Genomic DNA, 24,708 nt, shown 5'->3' with positions numbered 1-24,708 from the left:
CAGTGACACTAATGGTGACATGTAGATCTATTATCCATTATAAGACTCCTTTAGTGTTCGTGATAACTGAATTAACTGTTAATATTTGATTAAGTTCCATAAGTTTACATTCTGAAATATTTATCACGTCCATTATAATTATCCGGTCTGTTATGCCATGGTCGGTAGATGAATTCTGTGTCAATTCCCACCGTTTCGTCCCCGACTGCGGGAGACATCTTCAAGGGGGTCTGTAGCTCGATGGAAGGTCCAAAACACCAACTGGCTCACTGTCAGTAGCGAGCCAGTGGGTGTGTTGGACCTTCCATCGAGCTACAGACCCCCTTGAAGATGTCTCCCGCAGTTGGGGACGAAACGTTGGGAATTGACACAGAATTCGTATACCGGCCATGGCATAACAGCCCGGATAATTATAAAGGACATGACATTTCCAGCTGTGAAAGTCTACATTAAAATGTAGTATGAAATATTTATGCAAATTATTTTTTTTATTTAGGAGAGTGAGATGATGAATAAACTGAGAGTTCAAATGCAAATAGAAGAGCAAGAAGCTGTACGCAAAAAAGAAAAAGAACAAGAAAAAATGAAAAAGGGACTCGATGAAGTGAACAGACAATTGTTGGAACTACAAGAGAAAAAACGACTTGAAATCCAAGCACTAGAACTCAGGGTGAGTATAATACTTCCATTTTATTGAATTTAAAGCTTCACAATCTCATGAAATAGAATAGTGAGTTGGTTTCAGTACCTTGAGAAGGAGCTTATGGTTGTGACTTGGTTGGCTGGTTCATTGCAAGGTCACCAGTCCCTCTGTGCAGGGGTAGTTCATCTGGAGTTAGTGACGACCACCAGTAATGTGTTCTGTTTATGAAAATACATAAACACTCCACCTTCAGGCCACAAGTGGCCCATCGGGATCATCCAACTGCTATGTCATCCTCAGCTGAGGATGCAGAGAGGAGGGGCATGTGGTCAGCACACAGCTCTCCTGGTCATGATGATGGTTTTCTGTGACTGGAGACACTACTATTCGGTCAAGTAGCTCCTCAGTTGGCATCCCAGAAAATGGCAACAGTGCATGGTGGCCCGAATGGTCACCTATCCAAGTGCCGGCCATGCCCAACAGTGCTTAACTTTGGTGATCATATGGGAACCAGTGTATCCACTGTGGTAAGGCCGTTGGCCATTAAAATACATAGGAGTGATAAAATTGAGGCAATGAAGACAATACTGATGCCAGAACTGAGATAACTCATGGAGATGAATATGTGTAGCACTTTACACAGGCCAGAGTGCATGAGGAGTCTCCCAGTGCTCATCCATGGGGAGAGGAACCCAACACACATTCAACCCTCGCCACGCCAATGTGATTAAAAGCAAAGACAGTTACAGAGCAAATAATGTCTTCTAGTCAGGAGGTTCAGAACAGTAAAAGTGAGAAAGCTAAAAACATAATGGATCGTAGTTCGGCCATCAGTAATAAAAATAAGGTGCTAAGACTAGAGAAAGTTGAGGTCGGGGGATGACAACTGTGACTTTTGCATAGTTGGTCATCATGTCGATGGGATGTAGGCATTCATATTTTTTTCTTGCCTCAGAAATGACAGATGACAGAGTGATTTTTATTTTTGTATTTTCTTTTCTTTTTCAAGTATTGGGCAAACCAGTGAATGTGGGGCATGATGTTCAGTACAAATGGCACACAAAAATGGTTATTCACAAGGATGACCTTCATGGACTGATTATCTGCAGTTTTTTTCATTTTGTGTCTGCTGTGCAGGGGGGACAACATATGAACAAAGTGTAAACACCGGGAACACCTCATGGGTTGCGGGACATGAGGTTTCACATCACACCTATACACCATAGCTTTAAAGGCGGTAGGATGTCAAACGTGCTGACTTGGAGCAGACCACTGGACATTTTAATTTCCACTGTCTATTCTTTTAAACTTTGTCAGCATGACCAGGAAGGATTCAAGATTCACACTCGTAGCAGAGGAAGTACAAAAACATAACAAAATATTTTTTTTACATGTGAAATTTCATCATTTTTTCACTTACTATTGGCTGCATTTGTTGCTATAGGTACACTTTTCTTCATAAATAACAGAGATTCTTCAGTGAATTTTGCATAGCATACAAACCATACTTACAGGTGTACGAAACTCTAGAATTTATTTAATTTATGAAAAAAAAATGAATGAACTGTTACATTTTAAACTTCAAGTGTAGAAAAAACTCAAATTTTGTAGTTAATTATCTCAGTTTTTAGCACAGCTTTTGATATATTTGGAAAATTCTAGAGTTTCATACACCTGTAAGTATGGTTTGTATGCTGTACAAAATTCACCAAAGAATCTCTGTTGCTTATGAAGAAAAGTGTACCTATAGCAACAAATGCAGCCAATAGTAAGTAAAAAAATGATGAAATTTCACATATAAAAAAATTATTTTGTTATATTTTTGAACTTCCGGTGCTATGAGTGTGAATTGTGAATCCTTCCTGTTTGTGCGGACAAAGTTATATGAATTTATATGTAAATGTATAGACAGTGGAAAGTAAAATGTCTTGTGGCGCCTCTCCTGCTCCAAGTCAGCCTATTTGATGTCCTACCACCTTAACTTTTTCTGGAAGGATATTGCTTTCAAAGGCTAAGGTGAAAGTGCCTGTATCTGTGTGGTTATTCTATGGAACTTCTTGTATGCATGGAAAAATGTAGATCTCACTGTTCAAGATTATTTCATAGCTTCTCACCTGTCTGGAGTGTAAAGTATCTGTGAAAGATAACTCTTTGCACCATATTCAAAATTTTATGTGGGGTAATAGTGACCCAGCAATTCACATGCCTGAAGAGCTTGAGACTGTGGATCAGAGGAGTCCTTAACCATTGGTGATCTACTAAGCATTTTCCCCAGTAAGTCAACTTTATCAAATATGTCTTCTGTGTTGTCCACAAAATATAATGGTTTTCTATCAAAAAGTACCTCCATCTGTTCTAGTACACACCAGGTATGGAGTAAACTGTTTTGGTCCCAATTGTCTGGCTTGTCTCTCTTCCTGTGGGGTAGCCAGCATAGTAAAACCAGTAGGATTGTAACTGTCTGTGTTGAAGTATCTATGTATATCTCTTAAGATGGCTGACTTGGAACAGCCATTGTGTTGGTTCAGTTTGATACATTTCATGTGACAAACAATCACCTGATGCCACCTGCTCTTATCAACAGCGCTCTCAACATGCGCCACCTAGCCACAGTAAAGGTCATCTGGCACAATGGCTGTTGCTGGGAGTTCTGACATCCCAGAAAGATGGCTTCTACTCCTTGGCATGTGTGGGAAGCTAGCAGCTCAGGCATCATAAGTGTGATTCCTCTGTTGTCAGGAGACTTGGAAGGGTTCATGATGACCCCACCATGTTGGATTGGCCACTGCATTGGCTTTTAAGTGCATATATGTGTCTACACAGTTATTGTGCACAGAGCATCATCAACACTGTGGACAGTAAGTGCTACAGAAAATATTTTAAAAATAGAGGTCAGACTTGGGAGGGGCCAAAATTACTTCAGCTGAAAAGTAATGTAAGGAAAATGAATGAAGATGTTGACAAAAAGAAGCAGAACCTAGGGAAATAGCTGAATCAACATCAGAGGCTGTCACCATGAGAAGGAAGAAGAAGTAAGGATAGCTTGAGATGTAATATTGCAGTCCAAGAAAGGAAGTAGGTGCTGTGGTAGTTTGCAACCTTGTGCTTACTGCACATGTACTCTCAAAAAAGTCATGAGCCCCCTGAGGGGTGGTTGTGACTTGATTTTCTGCCAAAAATTTACAAACTGCTCAGCATCTACAGATTTGTATCTACATTAAGGGGAACAGAAAGCCAAGCATCTTATCTACAAAAAAATCTGACATCAGAAATTTTTGTGTTGTATAAGCTAGAAATAACATACGTGCTAAAACTGTCCTCAACATTATTATTCAGTTTCTGTTCATGTAAGTATATTGATGCTTATTGCTTATAAACTCTTATCAGTAATAAAATTTGTGGCTGTTGCAACAACCTGAAGGATACATGTGACTGAAATGAATTTCATTGTTTAGGTAATATGTAACAATATACAATGTACTGAGATTGAGGAATTGTATGCAGTCTCTGACTGGTAGAGTTCAGTGTAGTATGAAAGCCACATGTGCTGTAGTTACTGTGTGTAAACATTGTGGCACAGAATAAACAATAGCTTGGAAATACTCTCAAGCAATTACTCTGTATGTAATTTGTATGTGAGTCCACAGAGTATCAATAGTTTTGCTGAAGGACCATGATTAACATATTGACAATCAACGTTGCCCCTGAGTTGCGTGATGGAGAAGATGGCAGGCAAATATGCAGTGCAATAAAGCTGTGGTACCTGCTATTCGTGAAAGAAGACTTGTACATTGCTTGTCTGACGTGACTGACATTGCCATCCTGATGCATGGCATGTGAAGTTACCTGAATGAGGAAGTATCCTGGGCTCTAAAACCTATCTGATCTGGCACTCACGATACAGATTGTGCTTAGTGTATTGGTTTTGAGCTTGCACATTATGTCCATAATTGTTGTGTGCCCACAATTGTAGAACAAGTTGATACAGGACTTGTTCGAATACATTACAGTTTTTCCTCAGAGTACCAGCAATGATATTAATGTGTCAATTGCAGTCTGAGGCATTTATTGTTTCTAGAAAAAACAAGCTGATGCACTGGAATGTGAACTGCTAGTTTCTTTGAAGAGGCCTCTGCGAGATTATGCTATCTACTTTTAAAGTATTCTTACTAATCATTTTTGCAGAATAAATATTTTATTAATATTTTTACATTACTCCTGGGAAATCTTTTAAGACAAGAATAAACAAATGTCAAGGAAATATCTTACACTTTCATGTGACTGACAACACAACTGGCATAGTTTTGTTAGCTTTGCACCTAAAAAACAAAGTTTTTGAATCTCTTATTATATTGCATTACCATTTTTCCAGTAAATTAGCAACATGTTCATTTTGTTCCTGTTTACTGTTAATTTTCACATTGAGAAATTTTGTATGTAACATTTTATTTAACTGTAAAACACACTTGCGCTAGTGTGATATTAAGCACATTAACCTCAGTGTGCCATTGTTAATTGCAGTGCTGTTGTCACAGGGTACAGTGAATGACCATTAGAAATTAAAATCTCTAGTTTTCAAAAGTTTGTAGCAGGTCTTTCACTGGCTTCAAGAAGCAAAAAGGAAATAGAAAATGATAAAATGAAAAATGCGTGGTGTCAGAAAATATAAAGACGTTTTAAATCAGTCAAGGAGTGTAATTGCTAAGATTTAAATGTCAAACAACTGATGCAGGTAGTTCATGGATCACCAGTCAGAAAGTACACACAGAATAAAAGGAAACATATCAGAACATATGCTTTTCAAAGAATTTTCTCCTGTCTTCCCATCTTCTTATGATCCATATTTTCATCCTAGTTTTATCACTTATTTACCTTTAAAATATATCTTAATCCAGTGAATTTTTAAAGTTTTATGCTTTTATTAAAAATCTCTCATTTACATTCATTATGAAGTACAGACACTGTAACACTGAATCAGTATGGTGAGGTCATTGTAACATGACACATATAATAATGCTTATTTATTCAGAAAGCAATTTCTCTTTTTACACAATGCTGCATACATGAATTGGGTAGAAAGAGGGAGAAACAGAAACAGCAGTAGGTAAGTATAAAACGGATAAAAAATGTGAAAAACACTTTTAGTAATGACAGCAAAACCTAATACGAATGAATAGAGAAGGAGTATTGTGAAAAGGATAGTTGCTACTCACCATACAGCAGAGATGCTGAGTCGCAAATAGGCACAACAAAAAGACTGTGAGAAGGTGAGCTTTTGGCCAACAAGCCATTCGTCGGAAATAGACAACACACACACACACACACACACACACACACACACACAATGATAACAGTTTCTGGCTGCTGTTGGCCACACTGTGAGCAGCAATGCATGATGGGAGAGGCAACTGGGTGGTGGGGTTAAGGAGGGGGCTGGGCTGAAGAGGGGGAGGGATAGCAGGGTAGGGTGGGGGCTGGTAAAGCACTGCTTATGAGAGCATACAGGGATTAGATGGAGAGAGGGTAGGGCAGCTAGGTACAGTCAGGAGGTTAGACAGAAGGCAGGGAGGGGGGAGTGTAGTGGTAAAGGAGAGAAGTAAAAAGACAGTCAGTGCATTGGTGGAATAGAAGGCTGTGTAGATATGGAATGGTAACAGGGAAGAGGCTAGATGTGTAAGGACATTGACTAACAAAGGTTGAGGCTAGGAGGGTTACGGGAACATAGGATATTTTGCAGGGAGAGGTCCCACCTGTGCAGTTCAGAAAAGCTGGTGTTGGTGGGAAGGATCCAGATGGCACAGGTCACAAAGCAGTTATTGAAATGAACATCATGTTGGGTGGCATGCTCAGCAAGGGGGTGGTCCAGCTGTTTCCTGGCCACAGTTTGTCGGTGGCTATTCATGCAGACAGACAGCTTGTTGGTTCTCATGCCCACTTTGAATGCAGCACAGTGGTTGCAGCTTAGCTTGTAGATCACATGACTGGTTTGGGGGTGATGCTTGTGACTGGACTGGAGTAGATGGTGATGGGAGGATGCATGGGACAGGTCTTGCATCTAGGCCTATTGCAGGGATATGAGCCATGAGGCGAGGGATTGGAAGCAGCGGTTATGTAGGGAAGGACGAGGATATTGAGTAGGTTCAGTGGCAGGTGGAATGCCAGTGTGGGAGGGGTGGTAAAGATAATGGCTAGGAAATTCCTCATTTCAGGGTACAACAAGAGGTAGTTGAAACCTTGGCAGAAAAAGTATTTCAGCTGCTCCAGTCCTGGTGATATTGAGTCATTAGGGGTATGCTCCTCTGTGGCTGGTCGGTGGGACTTTTGGAGGTGGTGGGTGACTGGAAAGACGAGACACTTGGTATATTTCAAGAGGGACCCCTCGTCACTGTAGATGTGATGGCCATGGGTGGCTAGGGTATATGGAAGGGTCTTCTTGGTGTGGGATGGGTGGCAGCTGTTGAAGTGGAGGTATTGCTGGTGGTTGGTAGGTTTACATCGAGGAACATGGCTTGTTGGGTTGAATTGGACCAGGTGAAGCAAATGGGGGAGAAGGTGTTGAGGTTCTGGAGGAATGTGGATAAGGTGTCCTCACCCTCAATCCAGATCATGAAAATGACATCAATGAATCTGAACCAGGTGAGTGGTTTGAATTCTGGCGTTTAGGAAGGAATCCTCTAAATGGCCCATGAATAGGTTGGCATAGGGTGGTGCCATGCAGGTGCCCACAGCCACATCTTGGATTGGTATGTACACTACTGGCCCATTCACACAAGGTTGGTGCTGGTGGCGACACCTACAACACGCTGACATGAGGAAAGTTTCCAGCCGATTTCTCATACATAACAGCAGTTGCCCCCCCATGAACCATGGACCTTGCCATTAGTGGGGAGGCTTGCGTGCCTCAGCGATACAGATAGCCGTACCATAGGTGCAACCACAACGGAGGGGTATCTGTTGAGAGGCCAGACAAACGTGTGGTTCCTGAAGAGGGGCAGCAGCCTTTTCAGTAGTTGCAGGGGCAACGGTCTGGATGATTGACTGATCTGGCCTTGTAACACTAACAAAAACGGCCTTGCTGTGCTGGGACTGTGAACGGCTGAAAGCAAGGGGAAACTACAGCCATAATTTTTCCAGAGGGCATGCAGCTTTACTGTATGGTTAAATGATGATGGCATCCTCTTGGGTAAAATATTTCGGAGGTAAAATAGTCCCCCGCTCGGATCTCCGGGCAGGGACTACTCAAGAGGACGTCATTACCAGGAGAAAGAAAACTGGTGTTCTACGGATCGGAGTGTGGAATGTCAGATCCCTTAATCGGGCAGGTAGGTTAGAAAATTTAAAAACGGAAATGGATAGGTTAAAGTTAGATATAGTGGGAATTACTGAAGTTCGGTGGCAGGAGGAACAAGAATTTTGTCAGGTGAATACAGGGTTATAAATACAAAATCAAATAGGGGTAATGCAGGAGTAGGTTTAATAATGAATAAAAAAATAGGAGTGTGGGTAAGCTACTGCAAACAGCATAGTGAATGCATTATTGTGGCCAAGATAGACACGAAGCCCACGCCTACTACAGTAGTACAAATTTATATGTCAACTAGCTCTGCTGATGACGAAGCAATTGAAGAAATGTATGATGAAATAAAAGAAATTAATCATATAGTGAAGGGAGATGAAAATTTAATAGTCATGGGTGACTGGAATTCGGTAGTAGGAAAAGGGAGAGAAGGAAACGTAGGAGGTGAATATGGATTGGGGGTAAGAAATGAAAGAGGAAGCTGCCTGGTAGAATTTTGCACAGAGCACAACTTAATCATAGCTAACACTTAGTTCAAGAATCATAAAAGAAGGTTGTATACATGGAAGAAGCCTGGAGATACTGACAGGTTTCAGATAGATTATATAATGGTAAGACAGAGATTTAGGAACCATGTTTTAAATTGTAAGACATTTCCAGGGGCAGATGTGGACTCTGACCACAATCTATTAGTTATGAACTGTAGATTAAAACTGAAGAAACTGCAAAAAGGTGGGAATTTAAGGAGATGGGACCTGGATAAACTGACTAAACCAGAGGTTGTACAGAGTTTCAAGGAGAGCATGAGGGAACAATTGACAGGAATGGGGGAAAGAAATACAGTAGAAGAAGAATGGGTAGCTTTGAGGTATGAAGTAGTGAAGGCAGCAGAGGATCAAGTAGGTAAAAAGACGAGGGCTAGTAGAAATCCTTGGGTAACAGAAGAAATATAGAATTTAATTGATGAAAGGAGAAAATACAAAAATGCAGTAAATGAAGCAGGCAAAAAGGAATACAAACGTCTCAAAAATAAGATCGACAGGAAGTGCAAAATGGCTAAGCAGGGGTGGCTAGAGGACAAATGTAAGGATGTAGAGGCTGATCTCACAGGGGGTAAGATAGGTAGGTACTGGGAGATGAAGAAGCTTGCACAGGATAGAGTAGCATGGAGAGCTGCATCAAACCAGTCTCAGGACTGAAGACCACAACAACAACAACAACAGCAGTTGACTGGTGTTGCCTGGTGAAACGTTGTTGTGATGCCTCATGTAAGGAGGAGAAATGCCTACCATCATGTTTCCAACTTTGATAAAGGTCGGATTGTGGTTTATTGTATCGGATTGTGGTTTATTGTATCACGACATTGCTGCTCGTGTTGGTCGAGATCCAATGACTGTTAGCAGAATATGGAATTGGTGGGTTCAGGAGGGTAATACGGAATGCTGTGCTGGATCCCAACAGCCTCGTATCACTAGTAGTCGAGATGACAGGCATCTTATCCGCATGGCTGTAACGGATCGTGCAGCCACATCTCGATCCCAGAGTCAACAGATGGGGACGTTTGCAAGACAACAACCATCTGCACGAACAGTTGGACGACATTTACAGCAGCATGGACTATCAGCTCGGAGACCATGGCTGCGGTTACCTTTGATGCTGCATCACAGACAGGAGAGCCTGCGATGGTGTACTCAACGACGAACCTGGGTGTACCAATGTCAAAACGTCATTTTTTCAGATGAATCCAGGGTCTGTTTACAGCATCATGATGGTCGCACCCATGTTTGGCGACATCGCAGTGAGCGCACATTGGAAGCGTGTATTCGTCATCGCCATACTGGCGTATCACCCGGCGTGATGGTATGGAGTGCCATTGCTTACACATGTCGGTCACCTCTTGTTCGCATTGACGGCACTTTGAGCAGTGGATGTTCATTTCAGATGTGTTACGACCCGTGGCTCTACCCTTCATTCAATCACTGCGAAACCCTACATTTCAGCAGGATAATGCACGACTGCACGTTGCAGGTCCTGTACAGGCCTTTCTGGATACAGAAAATGTTCAACTGCTGTCCTGGCCAGCATATTCTCCAGATCTCTCACCAATTGAAAACGTCTGGTCAATTGTGGCTGAGCAACTGGCTTGTCACAATATTCCAGTCACTACTCTTGGTGAACTGTGGTATGGTGTTGAAGCTGCATGGGCAGCTGTACCTGTACACACCATCCAAGCTCTGCTTGATTCAATGCCCAGGCGTATCTAAGCCGTTGCTACGGCCAGAGGTGGTTGTTCTGGGTACTGATTTCTCAGAATATGCACCCAAATTGTGTGTAAATGTAGTCACATATCAGTTCTAGTACAGTATATTTGTCCAATGAATACCCATTTATCATCTGCATTTCTTCTTGGTGTAGCACGTTTAATGGCCAGTAGTGTAGGTAATGCCTTCAAAGGAGAAGTCATTGTGAGTGAGGGTATTATTGGTCATGGTGACTAGGAAGGAAGCTGTAGGTTTGGAATCCATTGGTTGTTGGGAAAGGTAGTGTTCAATGTTGGTAAGGTCATGGGCATAAGGGATGTTAATGTAAAGGGAGGTGGCATCAATAGTGACAAGCAGGGCATCGTATGGTAAAGGAACAGGAAACGTGCCAAATAAGTGGAGGAAATGGTTGTTATCTATTATACAGGAGGGTAATAAGTTGAAGGTGTTGGTCTACGAGAGCAGAGATTTTGTCAGCAGGAGCGCAGTAACTGACCGCAATGGAGCATCCTGGTAGGTTGGGTTTATGGACTTTAGGAAGCATGTAGAAGTTAGTGGTATGAGGAGCAGTAGGGGTAAAGAGAGAGATGGAATCCAAGGAGAGATTATGGGCTGGACCTAAGGATTTGAGGAGAGACTGGAGATCCTGCTGGATTTCTGAAATGGGGTCACTGTGGCAAGGTTTCTGTATGCATGAATCTGACAGCTGGTGGAGTCCTTCTGCCAGGTAATCATTGCAAATCAAAACAACAGTGGTGGAGCCTTAGTCAGCATGTAGGATTATAAATTTGGGATCAGTTTTTAGGTGGTGGATTGTGGTCCCTTCTGCCGATGTAAGATTAGTTTGCTTGTTGAGGGATTTGGGGAATGGTAGGTAGGTTTGGGGGCAAAAAAGTGTTTCCACTGTAGGAACTGGAAGAAGGAGAGAAAGTCTGTAACAAGTCCTGCATGGTTGAATTTGGGAGTGGGACAAAAAGTGAGGCCTTTGGAAAGGAGTATTTCTGTGGGGCTAAGGCTTATGGAGGGAAGGTTCATGACTGTGTTTCTGTTCTGTTTATATTATGGATTCTGTATGGTGGTAGGAGGGAGTTTTAGAGGATGGGATAAATGTAGTAGGTCTGGAAGACAGGGTGTGTCAGCTATGAGGGGACATGGGGAAGGTTTGGAGGTTGTTGTGGAGGTGGTGGATAATGGTAGTCCAAGGCGGGAGTAGCAAGTGAACAGGGTGGAGACTTTTTTGAGGTCGTGTTATGTTTGTTGCTCTAGTTCCTGGAGGGCAAGAGTTTCAATGTGTGATGTGGGATCCAGGAATTCAGGATTTTGCAGATGGAGAGGAGGTTTTGCAAGGAGGTTTGGGCCTGATTGATAAGGTTTTGCAGGACTATGTTGGTGAGGGTTAAGGAGTGGCATAGTCTGAACAGATGGAGGTCATTGTGGAAGTAAGGGTGGCAGCCAGAGATGGGTAATTTGATTTTTGCATTGTTTGAATAGAGGAGGAAAATGTTCAAACAAGAAGATAACAACTAAGAATGAAAGTGAAGTGTCGGGAGCAATGGCATATGTATAAATTGGGCACTGTATTTGTTACAGGCAGTGAATGTAGTGCAGTGGTACACTTAAAATGTTCTACCTTACTACTAACATTGAAAGTACTCAATTTAGTTGACTCTGCAGAAACATGCATGTATTTAACTGTATGATGATACTTTAGGATTAAAGGGGACCACTCACCGAAAAGTGGAAGAATTGAGTCGTCAGTAGGCACACACAAAAGAAGGAAAACTTGCTAGCTTTTGTAGTTATCCTTTGGTGAGCTACAGTACACAAACACACACACTCTCACACACATTTACCTATGCCCCTACAATTTGCTGGCTAAACTGACAGTGCCAGTGCTATTTTGTGGCAACTAAGGCTAGTTCTGGTGGGAGCAGTGTCACATGGGATGGCTGAGGGAGGTGGGAGGCAGGGAGAGGGATTGGATGTGGATGGCTAGCAGCTCAGAGGGAGGTGGCTGGTTTGCTGGCTAGTAATGCGGGAAGGAGTGGTGGCAGGCATAGTTTTTGTGGCCGGTGGGAAGCAGCACGTGCTGAAGGCTACATGGAGGCATGAATTGGAGGGGTTGACAGGATGGAGGATGGGGAAACTGTTGGGTGGAGGATGCATGGACAGTGGATTACATGAGAGTGAGACCAGGAAAATTACAGGAGTGGAGGATGTGCTCAGAGAAGACGGCGGTGCTGGGAAGGATCCAGATGATTCGGGTTGAAAAACAGCCATTGAAATTGAACTTGCTGTGCTCAGCTGCATGTTGTGCAACCAAGTGGTCAACTTTGTTCTTGACAATAGACAGTGGCCATTCATCCTTGTGGACAGCTGGTTGGTAGTCCTATTAACATAAAAGGCTGTGCAATGTTTGCAACAGAGTTGGAGTATGAAATGGCTGCTTTCACAGGTGGCCTGTCCTCTGATGGTGTAGGATAAGCCTGTAGGAATAGGACGGGCATAGGAGGTGCTGGGTGGGTGGATGTGAGTCCTGCCTCTCAGTTTACTACAGCCCAGAATGAGAGGTAATCAATGCCTCGGCAAAGGATGTGGTTTGGTTGTTCCAGTCCAGGGTGATATTGTGAGATGAAGGAGAGGGGAGATCCTTCTTTGTAGCTGATTTTTGGGGGTGGAAAGAGGATTTGGGGTTGTGTGAGGATATGGCTTGAGAGAGACACATTCTACACAAGGCCCTTCCCTTCACTCCTAAAGTGGTGTTCCGTCACCCACCAGCCCAAGATGCTGGCCAACCCACTACCCAGCACCTCCTACTCTAGTCCTGTCACAAGCTTATTGTACCCTGGCAGAGGCTGGGCCATCTGTGAAAGAAGCCAACTCTGCTGCAAACATGGTACAGCCTTTTATGTTGGTTTGAGTACCAACCAGCTCTCCACGAGTATGAATGGCCACCACCAAACTGTTGTCAAGGATAAAGTTGACCTTCTGGTGGCACAACATGCAGATGAGCACAAGATGGTAAATTTAATGGCTGCTTCACAACGCGAGCCATCTGGATCCTTCCCTCCACCACTTGGTTCCATGAACTATGCAGATGAGGGTTATCTTCTTAACACATCCTACACTCCTGTAATCATTATGCACTCAATCTCAGGTAAGCTACTGTCCTTGCATCTTCACCCAACAGTTTCCCCTTTCCAATTCATGTCCACTTGTAGCCTTCATCGTGTGCCATTTCATGCCAGCCACCAAAACTATACCTACCATCGCTCCTTCATTCCTAACCAGCAAACCAGCTTCCCTCAAAGCCACTAGCCACCAATCCCCAGTCCCTCTCCTTACATCCCATCTCCTCACCCACCCAATCCAACACTATCCCCACCACAACCAGCCCCATCTTCCGCAAAATAGCATTAGCAATGTCAGTGTAGCTGGCACCATGTAGGAGTGCAGGTGTGTGTGTGTGTGTGTGTGTGTGTGTGTGTGTGTGTGTATTTGCTTACTCCAGCTTGTCAAAGAATAACTCTTAAAGCTAGCAAGGCCCCCCCCCCCCCCCATGAACCATGGACCTTGCTGTTGGTGGGGAGGCTTGCGTGCCTCAGCGATACAGATAGCCGTACCGTAGGTGCAACCACAACGGAGGGGTATCTGTTGAGAGGCCAGACAAACGTGTGGTTCCTGAAGAGGGGCAGCAGCCTTTTCAGTAGTTGCAAGGGCAACAGTCTGGATGATTGACTGATCTGGCCTTGTAACACTAACCAAAACGGCCTTGCTGTGCTGGTACTGCGAACGGCTGAAAGCAAGGGGAAACTACGGCCGTAATTTTTCCCGAGGGCATGCAGCTTTACTGTATGATTAAATGATGATGGCGTCCTCTTGGGTAAAATATTCCGGAGGTAAAATAGTCCCCCATTCGGATCTCCGGGGGGGGACTACTCAAGAGGATGTCGTTATCAGGAGAAAGAAAACTGGCGTTCTACGGATCGGAGCATGGAATGTCAGATACCCTAAATCGGGCAGGTAGGTTAGAAAATTTAAAAAGGGAAATGGATAGGTTAAAGTTAGATATAGTGGGAATTAGTGAAGTTCGGTGGCAGGAGGAACAAGACTTCTGGTCAGGTGACTACAGGGTTATAAACACAAAGTCAAATAGGGATAATGCAGGAGTAGGTTTAATAATGAATAGGAAAATAGGAATGCGGGTAAGCTACTACAAACAGCATAGTGAACGCATTATTGTGGCCAAGATAGATACGAAGCCCACACCTACTACAGTAGTACAAGTTTATATACCAACTAGCTCTGCAGATGATGAAGCAATTGAAGAAATGTATGATGAAATAAAAGAAATTATTCAGATAGTGAAGAGAGACGAAAATTTAATAGTCATGGGTGACTGGAATTCGAGTGTAGGAAAGGGAGAAAAGGAAACGTAGTAGGTGAATATGGATTGGGGCTAAGAAATGAAAGAGGAAGCCACCTGGTAGAATTTTGCACAGAGCACAACTTAATCATAGCTAACACTTGGTTTAAGAATCATGATAGAAGGTTGTATACGTGGAAGAACCCTGGAGATACTAAAAGGTATCAGATAGATTATATAATGGTAAGACAGAGATTTAGGAACCAGGTTTTAAATTGTAAGACATTTCCAGGGGCAGATGTGGACTCTGACCACAATCTATTGGTTATGACCTGTAGAATAAAACTGAAGAAACTGCAAAAAGGTGGGAATTTAAGGAGATGGGACCTGGATAAACTGAAAGAACCAGAGGTTGTACAGAGTTTCAGGGAGAGCATAAGGGAACAATTGACAGGAATGGGGGAAAGAAATACAGTAGAAGAAGAATGGGTAGCTTTGAGGGATGAAGTAGTGAAGGCAGCAGAGGATCAAGTAGGTAAAAAGACAAGGGCTAGTAGAAATCCTTGGGTAACAGAAGAGATATTGAATTTAATTGATGAAAGGAGAAAACATAAAAATGCAGTAAATGAAGCAGGCAAAAAGGAATACAAACGTCTCAAAAATGAGATCGACAGGAAGTGCAAAATGGCTAAGCACGGATGGCTAGAGGACAAATGTAAGGATGTAGAGGCTGATCTCACAGGGGGTAAGATAGATACTGCCTACAGGAAAATTAAAGAGACCTTTGGAGAACAGAGAACCACTTGTATGAATATCAAGAGCTCAGATGGAAACCCAGTTCTAAGCAAAGAAGGGAAAGCAGAAAGGTGGAGGGAGTATATAGAGGGCCTATACAAGGGCGATGTACTTGAGGACAATATTATGGAAATGGAAGAGGATGTAGATGAAGATGAAATGGGAGATACGATACTGCGTGAAGAGTTTGACAGAACACTGAAAGACCTGAGTCGAAACAAGGCCCCCGGAGTAGACAACATTCCATTGGAACTACTGACGGCCTTGGGAGAGCCAGTCCTGACAAAACTCTACCATCTGGTGAGCAAGATGTATGAAACAGGCGAAATACCCTCAGACTTCAAGAAGAATATAATAATTCCAATCCCAAAGAAAGCAGGTGTTGACAGATGTGAAAATTACCGAACAATCAGTTTAATAAGCCACAGCTGCAAAATACTAACACGAATTCTTTACAGACGAATGGAAAAACTAGTAGAAGCCGACCTTGGGGAAGATCAGTTTGGATTCCGTAGAAATACTGGAACACGTGAGGCAATACTGACCATCCGATTTATCTTAGAAGAAAGATTAAGGAAAGGCAAACCTACGTTTCTAGCATTTGTAGACTTAGAGAAAGCTTTTGACAATGTTGACTGGAATACTCTCTTTCAAATTCTAAAGGTGGCAGGGGTAAAATATAGGGAGTGAAAGGCTATTAACAATTTGTACAGAAACCAGATGGCAGTTATAAGAGTTGAGGGACATGAAAGGGAAGCAGTGGTTGGGAAGGGAGTGAGACAGGGTTGTAGCCTCTCCCCGATGTTATTCAATCTGTATATTGAGCAAGCAGTAAAGGAAACAAAAGAAAAATTCAGAGTAGGTGTTAAAATCCATGGAGAAGAAATAAAAACTTTGAGGTTCGCCGATGACTTTGTAATTCTGTCAGAGACAGCAAAGGACTTGGAAGAACAGTTGAACGGAATGGATGGTGTCTTGAAGGGAGGATATAAGATGAACATCAACAAAAGCAAAATGAGGATGATGGAATGTAGTCGAATTAAGTTGGGTTATGTTGAGGGTATTAGATTAGGAAATGAGACACTTAAAGTAGTAAAGGAGTTTTGCTATTTGGGGAGCAAAATAACTGATGATGGTCTAAGTAGAGAGGATATAAAATGTAAACTGGCAATGGCAAGAAAAGCGTTTCTGAAGAAGAGAAATTTGTTAATATCGAGTATAGATTTAAGTGTCAGGAAGTCGTTTCTGAAAGTATTTGTATGGAGTGTAGCCATGTATGGAAGTGAAACATGGACGGTAAATAGTTTAGACAAGAAGAGAATAGAAGCTTTCGAAATGTGGTGCTACAGAAGAATGCTGAAGATTAGATGGGTAGATCACATAACTAATGAGGAAGTATTGAATAGGATTGGGGAGAAGAGAAGTTTGTGGCACAACTTGACCAGAAGAAGGGATCGGTTGGTAGGACATGTTCTGAGGCATCAAGGGATCACCAATTTAGTATTGGAGGGCAGCGTGGAGGGTAAAAATCGTAGGGGGAGACCAAGAGATGAATACACTAAGCAGATTCAGAAGGATGTAGGTTGCAGTGGGTACTGGGAGATGAAGAGGCTTGCACAGGATAGAGTAGCATGGAGAGCTGCATCAAACCAGTCTCAGGACTGAAGACCACAACAACAACAACTATGAAATTTCATGTTGATTGGTGTCTAGAACAGGTCTGTATTAATTGTGTGGTTGGTGAGTAATTTAGTCGATATGCAAAGCGTATGAATGAATAGTCAGTAAGCACAAAATGACAGATGGCATGCTCACTAGTGAGGGAACACATTTCACAGGGCATCAGAAATGACTCTTACAGCTTTCTAACCGTCAATGCATATCACTACACCACAACAAATTATTGACTGTCTACAAAGTAAAGAAAGCTAAAAAGTATAGAAAGCGTTTTTTGGATGTAGGAACATGAAGAAAGGTGGTGAAATAAGACCTTGCACAGTTACTCACACAATGTGAGTGTGCTCCCTGCCGCCGTTGGATAAGCAGCTGCAGCAGCAAGTCGTATACTCCTAGCTCATTCATTTGTTACATAGTTTAATTTTTAATTTCTTTGCGTGTTTTTGGTACCTGCATTGTTTAATTCATAAATTTCGGGCGTATTATAGTATTTGAGAGTTGTAGCATCGCGTTTTAGTACCTGAATAGTGTAAAATCGCGTAGTCTCCTTCCGCCGCCAAGCAGTGTGTCAGCAGTGCACAAGTGGCAGCATTACTGCATTTACTAGGCAATCTTGTATTTTAATAACCGTTTAAATTTTGTGTCGATTTGATTGCGCTCTCTGTAGATTAGTTCAGACGTTCTTTGCACAACAGTTTTTAGCATGGATAGGGACTGCAACTGCTGTGTTCGGATGCAGGCTGAGTTGGCATCCCTTCACTCCCAGCTTCAGGCAGTGTTGGCTTCGGTCACACAGCTTGAGGCTGTTGCCAATGGTCATCACTTTGGGGGGTCCAGATGGGGATTTTGTCGGGGACGGCCAGCTCGTCCCACGCATCCCCCGATTGGACTACGACTGTGGTTTCCCGGGATACTGCCCGCATTGAGGCTGATCCCTCACCTGTGGTAGAGTGGGAGGTCGTCTCAAGGTGTGGCTGGGGGCGAAAGACATTCCGGAGGGCTGAACGGAAGGCCTCCCCAGTTCGTCTGACGAACCGGTTTCAGGCTCTGTCTCAGGCTGATACTGATCTTCGGCCTGACATGGCTGCTTGTCCTGTTCCAGAGGTTGCCCCTCAGTCTGCAAGATACGGGCGGTTGCAGAGGATGGGCTTACTGGTAGTTGGGAGCTCCAACGTCAGGCGCGTAATGGGGCCCCTTAGGGATATGGCAGCAAGGGAGGGGAAGAAAACCAAAGTGCATTCCGTGTGCATACCGGGGAGAGTCATTCCATATGTGGAAAGGGTCCTTCCGGATGCCATGAAGGGTACAGGGTGCACCCATCTGCAGGTGGTCGCTCATGTCCGCACCAATGATGTGTGTCACTATGGATCGGAGGAAATCCTCTCTGGCTTCCGGCGGCTATCTGATTTGGTGAAGACTGCCAGTCTCGCTTGCGGGATGAAAGCAGAGCTCACCATCTGCAGCATCGTCGACAGGACTGACTGCGGACCTTTGGTACAGAGCCGAGTGGAGGGTCTGAATCAGAGGCTGAGACGGTTCTGCGACCATGTGGGCTGCAGATTCCTCGACTTGTGCCATAGGGTGGTGGGGTTTCGGGTTCCGCTGGATAGGTCAGGAGTCCACTACACACAACAAGCGGCTACACGGGTAGCAGGGGTTGTGTGGCGTGGGCTGGTCGGTTTTTTAGGTTAGATGGCCTCGGGCAAGTACAGAAAGGGCAACAGCCTCAACGGGTGTGGGGCAAAGTCAGGACATGCGGGGACCAAGCAGCAATCAGTGTTGTAATTGTAAACTGTCGAAGCTGCGTTGGTAAAGTACCGGAACTTCAAGCGCGGATAGAAAGCCCCGAAGCTGAAATCGTTATAGGTACAGAAAGCTGGCTGAAGCCAGAGATAAATTCTGCCGAAATTTTTACAAAGGTACAGACGGTGTTTAGAAAGGATAGATTGCATGCAACCGGTGGTGGAGTGTTTGTCGCTGTTAATAGTAGTTTATCCTGTAGTGAAGGAGAAGTGGATAGTTCCTGTGAATTATTATGGGTGGAGGTTACACTCAACAACCGAGCTAGGTTAATAATTGGCTCTTTTTACCGACCCCCCGACTCAGCAGCATTAGTGGCAGAACAACTGAGAGAAAATTTGGAATACATTTCACATAAATTTTCTCAGCATGTTATAGTCTTAGGTGGAGATTTCAATTTACCAGATATAAACTGGGACACTCAGATGTTTAGGACGGGTGGTAGGGACAGAGCATCGAGTGACATTATACTGAGTGCACTATCCGAAAATTACCTTGAGCAATTAAACAGAGAGCCGACTCGTGGAGATAACATCTTGGACCTACTGATAACAAACAGACCCGAACTTTTCGACTCTGTAAGTGCAGAACAGGGAATCAGTGATCATAAGGCCGTTGCAGCATCCCTGAATATGGAAGTTAATAGGAATATAAAAAAAGGGAGGAAGGTTTATCTGTTTAGCAAGAGTAATAGAAGGCAGATTTCAGACTACCTAACAGATCAAAACGAAAATTTCTGTTCCGACACTGACAATGTTGAGTGTTTATGGAAAAAGTTCAAGGCAATCGTAAAATGCGTTTTAGACAGGTACGTGCCGAGTAAAACTGTGAGGGACAGGAAAAACCCACCGTGGTACAACAACAAAGTTAGGAAACTACTGCGAAAGCAAAGTGAGCTTCACTCCAAGTTTAAACGCAGCCAAAACCTCTCAGACAAACAGAAGCTAAACAATGTCAAAGTTAGCGTACGGAGGGCTATGCGTGAAGCGTTCAGTGAATTCGAAAGTAAATTACTAGGTACCGACTTGACAGAAAATCCTAGGAAGTTCTGATCTTACGTTAAATCAGTAAGTTGCTCGAAACAGCATGACCAGACACTCCAGGATGATGATGGCATTGAAACAGAGGATGACAAGTGTAAAGCTGAAATACTAAACACCTTTTTCCAAAGCTGTTTCACAGAGGAAGACCGCACTGCAGTTCCTTCTCTAAATCCTCACACAAACGAAAAAATGGCTGACATCGAAATAAGTGTCCAAGGAATAGAAAAGCAACTGGAATCACTAAACAGAGGAAAGTCCACTGGACCTGACGGGATACCAATTCGATTCTGCACAGAGTACGCGAAAGAACTTGCCCCCCTTCTAACAGCCGTGTACCACAAGTCTCTAGAGGAACGGAAGGTTCCAAATGATTGGAAAAGAGCACAGGTAGTCCCAGTCTTCAAGAAGGGTCGTCGAGCAGATGCGCAAAACTATAGACCTATATCTCTGACGTCGGTCTGTTGTAGAATTTTAGAACATGTTTTTTGCTCGAGTATCATGTCGTTTTTGGAAATTCAGAATCTACTATGTAGGAATCAACATGGATTCCGGAAACAGCGATCGTGTGAGACCCAACTCGCTTTATTTGTTCATGAGACCCAGAAAATATTAGATACAGGCTCCCAGGTAGATGCTATTTTTCTTGACTTCCGGAAGGCGTTCGATACAGTTCTGCACTGTTGCTTGATAAACAAAGTAAAAGCCTATGGAATATCAGACCAGCTGTGTGGCTGGATTGAAGAGTTTTTAGCAAACAGAACACAGCATGTTGTTATCAACGGAGAGACGTCTACAGACGTTAAAGTAACCTCTGGCGTGCCACAGGGGAGTGTTATGGGACCATTGCTTTTCACAATATATATAAATGACCTAGTAGCTAGTGACGGAAGTTCCATGCGGCTTTTCGCGGATGATGCTGTTGTATACAGAGAAGTTGCAGCATTAGAAAATTGTAGCGAAATGCAGGAAGATCTGCAGCGGATAGGCACTTGGTGCAGGGAGTGACAACTGACCCTTAACATAGACAAATGTAATGTATTGCGAATACATAGAAAGAAGGATTCTTTATTGTATGATTATATGATAGCGGAACAAACACTGGTAGCAGTTACTTCTGTAAAATATCTGGGAGTATACGTGCGGAACGATTTGAAGTGGAATGATCATATAAAATTAATTGTTGGTAAGGCGGGTACCAGGTTGAGATTCATTGGGAGAGTCCTTAGAAAATGTAGTCCATCAACAAAGGAGGTGGCTTACAAAACACTCGTTCGACCTATACTTGAGTATTGTTCATCAGTGTGGGATCCGTACCAGATCGGGTTGACGGAGGAGATAGAGAAGATTCAAAGAAGAGCGGCGCGTTTCGTGACAGGATTATTTGGTAACCGTGATAGCGTTACGGAGATGTTTAACAAACTCAAGTGGCAGACTCTGCAAGAGAGGCACTCTGCATCGCGGTGTAGCTTGCTCGCCAGGTTTCGAGAGGGTGCGTTTCTGGATGAGGTATCGAATATATTGCTTCCCCCTACTTATACCTCCCGAGGAGATCACGAATGTAAAATTAGAGAGATTAGAGCGCGCACGGATGCTTTCAGACAGTCGTTCTTCCCGCGAACCATACACGACTGGAACAGGAAAGGGAGGTAATGACAGTGGCACGTAAAGTGCCCTCCGCCACACACCGTTGGGTGGCTTGCGGAGTATAAATGTAGATGTAGAATGTAGACGTAGAATGTTTGATTGGATACACAATGGTTGAAATTGGACCAATGCTGTAATTGTTTAACCTTCAAGAAAGAGAGGAGGGAATATAGAACGGTTTATAAGCCCATGATTCTGTTAGTGTTATACAAGATTTATACAAAAATCCTTATTAATCATGAAGGAAAAAATAGTTTTAGACTTTAACCAGGGAAAAGAACATGCTGGCTTCAGAAGCAGGTGTAGCACAATCAACTAAATATGTCAATGAAGTTATAAAAAGAAGCAGGGAATATACTTACCACGTTTTAAGGGTTTATGGAGTATGGGAAAATGTTTGACAGTCAAAATAAAATCTGTATTGGCAACACTTGAGAACTAAGGAGTACAAGCTACTTATATAGGTTTGTGGAAGAGTATATAGAACAAAGCAGCAGCTCCTCTTCAATTAAGCAGTGAGAGTGAAAATTTCAGAATGTAGAAAGTATTTGCTTCAAATCTAGAATAGCGTTGGCAAAGGATGGTGAAACTGAACAGAACAAATATAGCAGTACCTATGAAATTAATTGCAGTAGGACCAAAATAACATGCAGCATTGGCATATTGATTCCACACCAGGAAAGTTTCAGTTATTTGTGAAAAATCTTGATACAGTGTTAGAATTATAAAATACTTTGAAGAACAAAAGCCAAAAGCTTATAAGATATTAATAGAACTACAAATAGAATTACAGCAGTTTGTTCTAACTTAATGAGTCATGTTTTTAGTGATGTATGTAACATATAACTAACAATGGGAACTTTTCAGGTAAGTTAATCTATGCCATTTTTAATCCTTTTTATAAAGCAGCATCATTTTTCAGTCTAATCTGTAAAGTAATGTGTGTAAGAGGAGTGCCACATTCAAATAGACATACTTTACGTAGTAAATCACAGTTTTTGGTCCTAAATGCATCTGTGTACCAAGGTAAAAGTACTGTAAATGTCATCATTGCAGGAACAGCTCAGCATAGTGTAATTGTGCTGCTCTTCCATTGCATTTAGTGAATCCACACAGAAGATGCTTATTGATCATATCTTCAATAGCAAACCTTTCCATATTGCTATGTAACACTGTCAACATAGAACCAACACTGCTGTCATGTGCCTCAGTGCAACTGGTTAGTTTTGGGTATAGATCCTCCTAATAAAGAGGTGTTAACTGATCCCTGTGTTGTTAAGGGACTATTTTATCCCTTAAAGCTATTTTCATCAATCAAGTACGTCAACAGTTGAAACCATTATTAACCAACATAATACTGTACTTGCTTAGCATAGGCATCCACAAAAAGGAAAAGGGGGGGGGGGGGTGGAGTAAGAATGGGAACTAAGACATTTATTCATTACAGTACTCTTATACATTTCTGGAAATGATGGTGTGTGTTCTGGCAGACTTCAGATGTAGGTGCCTCTAGCATAATGAGGACAATCACATTGAGAAATATTATGATTTTAGCAATAACAGCATAACTTATGTTTGTTTGGTTGTTACACTGTTCATGTATTCATGGGAAATTAAACAGTTTCCTATGCTGCAGTTGTTTGTGCTGACCCAATTTCACTGTGGATACTAACCACTGAAGTATACTGCTGACAAAGAGTCCACAAACATTTTTTGTGTTGATTCACACTTTAAAAAATCTCTAACAAATTTATGATGTCCATGCGAGGCCCAAAGGAACAGTCCGCAGTCCTGTGGTGTAATAAGTTTTCCATGTCTCCTATAAAATTTCTCTCTTGTAGCATGACACGCATCCCAACTTACCAAATCAGTTATATAGAAAATGGCAAATGTAGAGTCTTTACTACCAAATTTTAGGGAAAGAGTGCTAATACAAACAGTTGGCTTGATACAGTTTGCAGATCACAAAACTGTTATAATTAGTCATATTCAAGTGACAGTAACAAAATAAATTTTGAGCAATATTTTGTGAATAAATTTTTGTGAAACTTATTTTACAGAAATTCTTAATGCTAAGAAATGCAATAATTATGCTGCTCTTTGTTTTAGAATGATTAATGTATCTATAATTATTATATCAATATGTTACACTCTGATATTTCATATGTTTCATATGTTTTAAGCATTGACCATTAAAAACAAAATTTTTTGCAGGTTCAGGAATACTTATGCCGAAAGGCGGCTCAACATAGGTCTCGTCAACAAGAGCAAGAGAAGTTAAGACTGGCAAAAGAACAGGAACTGGCCCGTTTACGTTCTTTGCAAGAACGGCAACAAGATTTGCAAGAAAAAATGGAAGAAATATATGCACAACGAGTACAAGATGAGGTAATTTATAAATAATATAAATACAGTTCATAAAATACCAAATGACAATAAGAAGAGACAGTTAGACTAGGACTGATACTCCCACACGAAGCAGCAAGCACTGTTGAATCTCTAGCTTTAGAATATTTAAACATACAAAAAGCGGAGATAGAAGAAATTGATGAACATTACTACTGCTTTATTCACATATGATGTAGTGATTGTATTTTTGCTGTTGTGACAACAGGTTAACTCTGTACTCTGAAGTTTTAATCTTGTGACCGGAAAGCTATAGAGAGAAAACCTGCTCAACTTAGAGACAAGTCAATGAAAATGGAAGTCATACTGCTGAGCTTTTGAACTCACACCCTTCTTCAGAATAGAGGCTTGTCTTCGCAGACATATATACTTCAGATGAGAAGCATAACTCATTTGCAGGTGTTGGCAGTGAAGTATTTTGTTCTGAGAAATAAGCACACTGGACAAGAAATTAGTCACCCTCTGGAAGAATCACCCTCTCCAACCTAGACAGTAGCTTTAATTTGAGTAGGGAGGGACTCCACAAGTTTCTTCAGGTATGCCATATTTAGCTGAAGCTACTCATTGATTATTAGACCCAATAGAGCTACAAAATTGCAGGGATGTTGAATGCAATGTTTCACCTGTTGCTCTGTATAGTCTCAGGCATTTCCTATGGGAATAAGACTGAGTGATTTAGCAGGGCAGTTTAGGTGTGATGGTGTTCCTGAGTGTGCATCAAACTGGGAATACGTGTATTCTGCTCTGTGATATGGCTGTCATCATCTTGTAAGACT

General features: G+C 42.4%; 1 protein-coding gene and 1 pseudogene across 1 annotated transcript in view; one reads left to right on the top strand and one right to left on the bottom strand.

The window, feature by feature from the left end:
* LOC126176716 (cilia- and flagella-associated protein 45-like) overlaps positions 1 to 24,708 on the top strand; it is a 150,462-nt gene that overhangs the window by 101,590 nt on the left and 24,164 nt on the right. Inside the window, exons 6-7 of the mRNA XM_049923883.1 lie at positions 497 to 670; positions 23,741 to 23,914. Of these exons, the coding sequence (XP_049779840.1) occupies positions 497 to 670; positions 23,741 to 23,914 (348 nt within the window). The remainder of the gene's footprint in view (positions 1 to 496; positions 671 to 23,740; positions 23,915 to 24,708) is intronic.
* LOC126177414 (5S ribosomal RNA) lies at positions 1,067 to 1,184 on the bottom strand (annotated as a pseudogene).

The sequence above is a fragment of the Schistocerca cancellata genome, chromosome 3, assembly GCF_023864275.1.
Source record: "Schistocerca cancellata isolate TAMUIC-IGC-003103 chromosome 3, iqSchCanc2.1, whole genome shotgun sequence".
Classification (NCBI taxonomy): Eukaryota; Metazoa; Arthropoda; class Insecta; order Orthoptera; family Acrididae; genus Schistocerca; species Schistocerca cancellata.
This window is presented reverse-complemented; position numbering and strand designations above follow the sequence as displayed.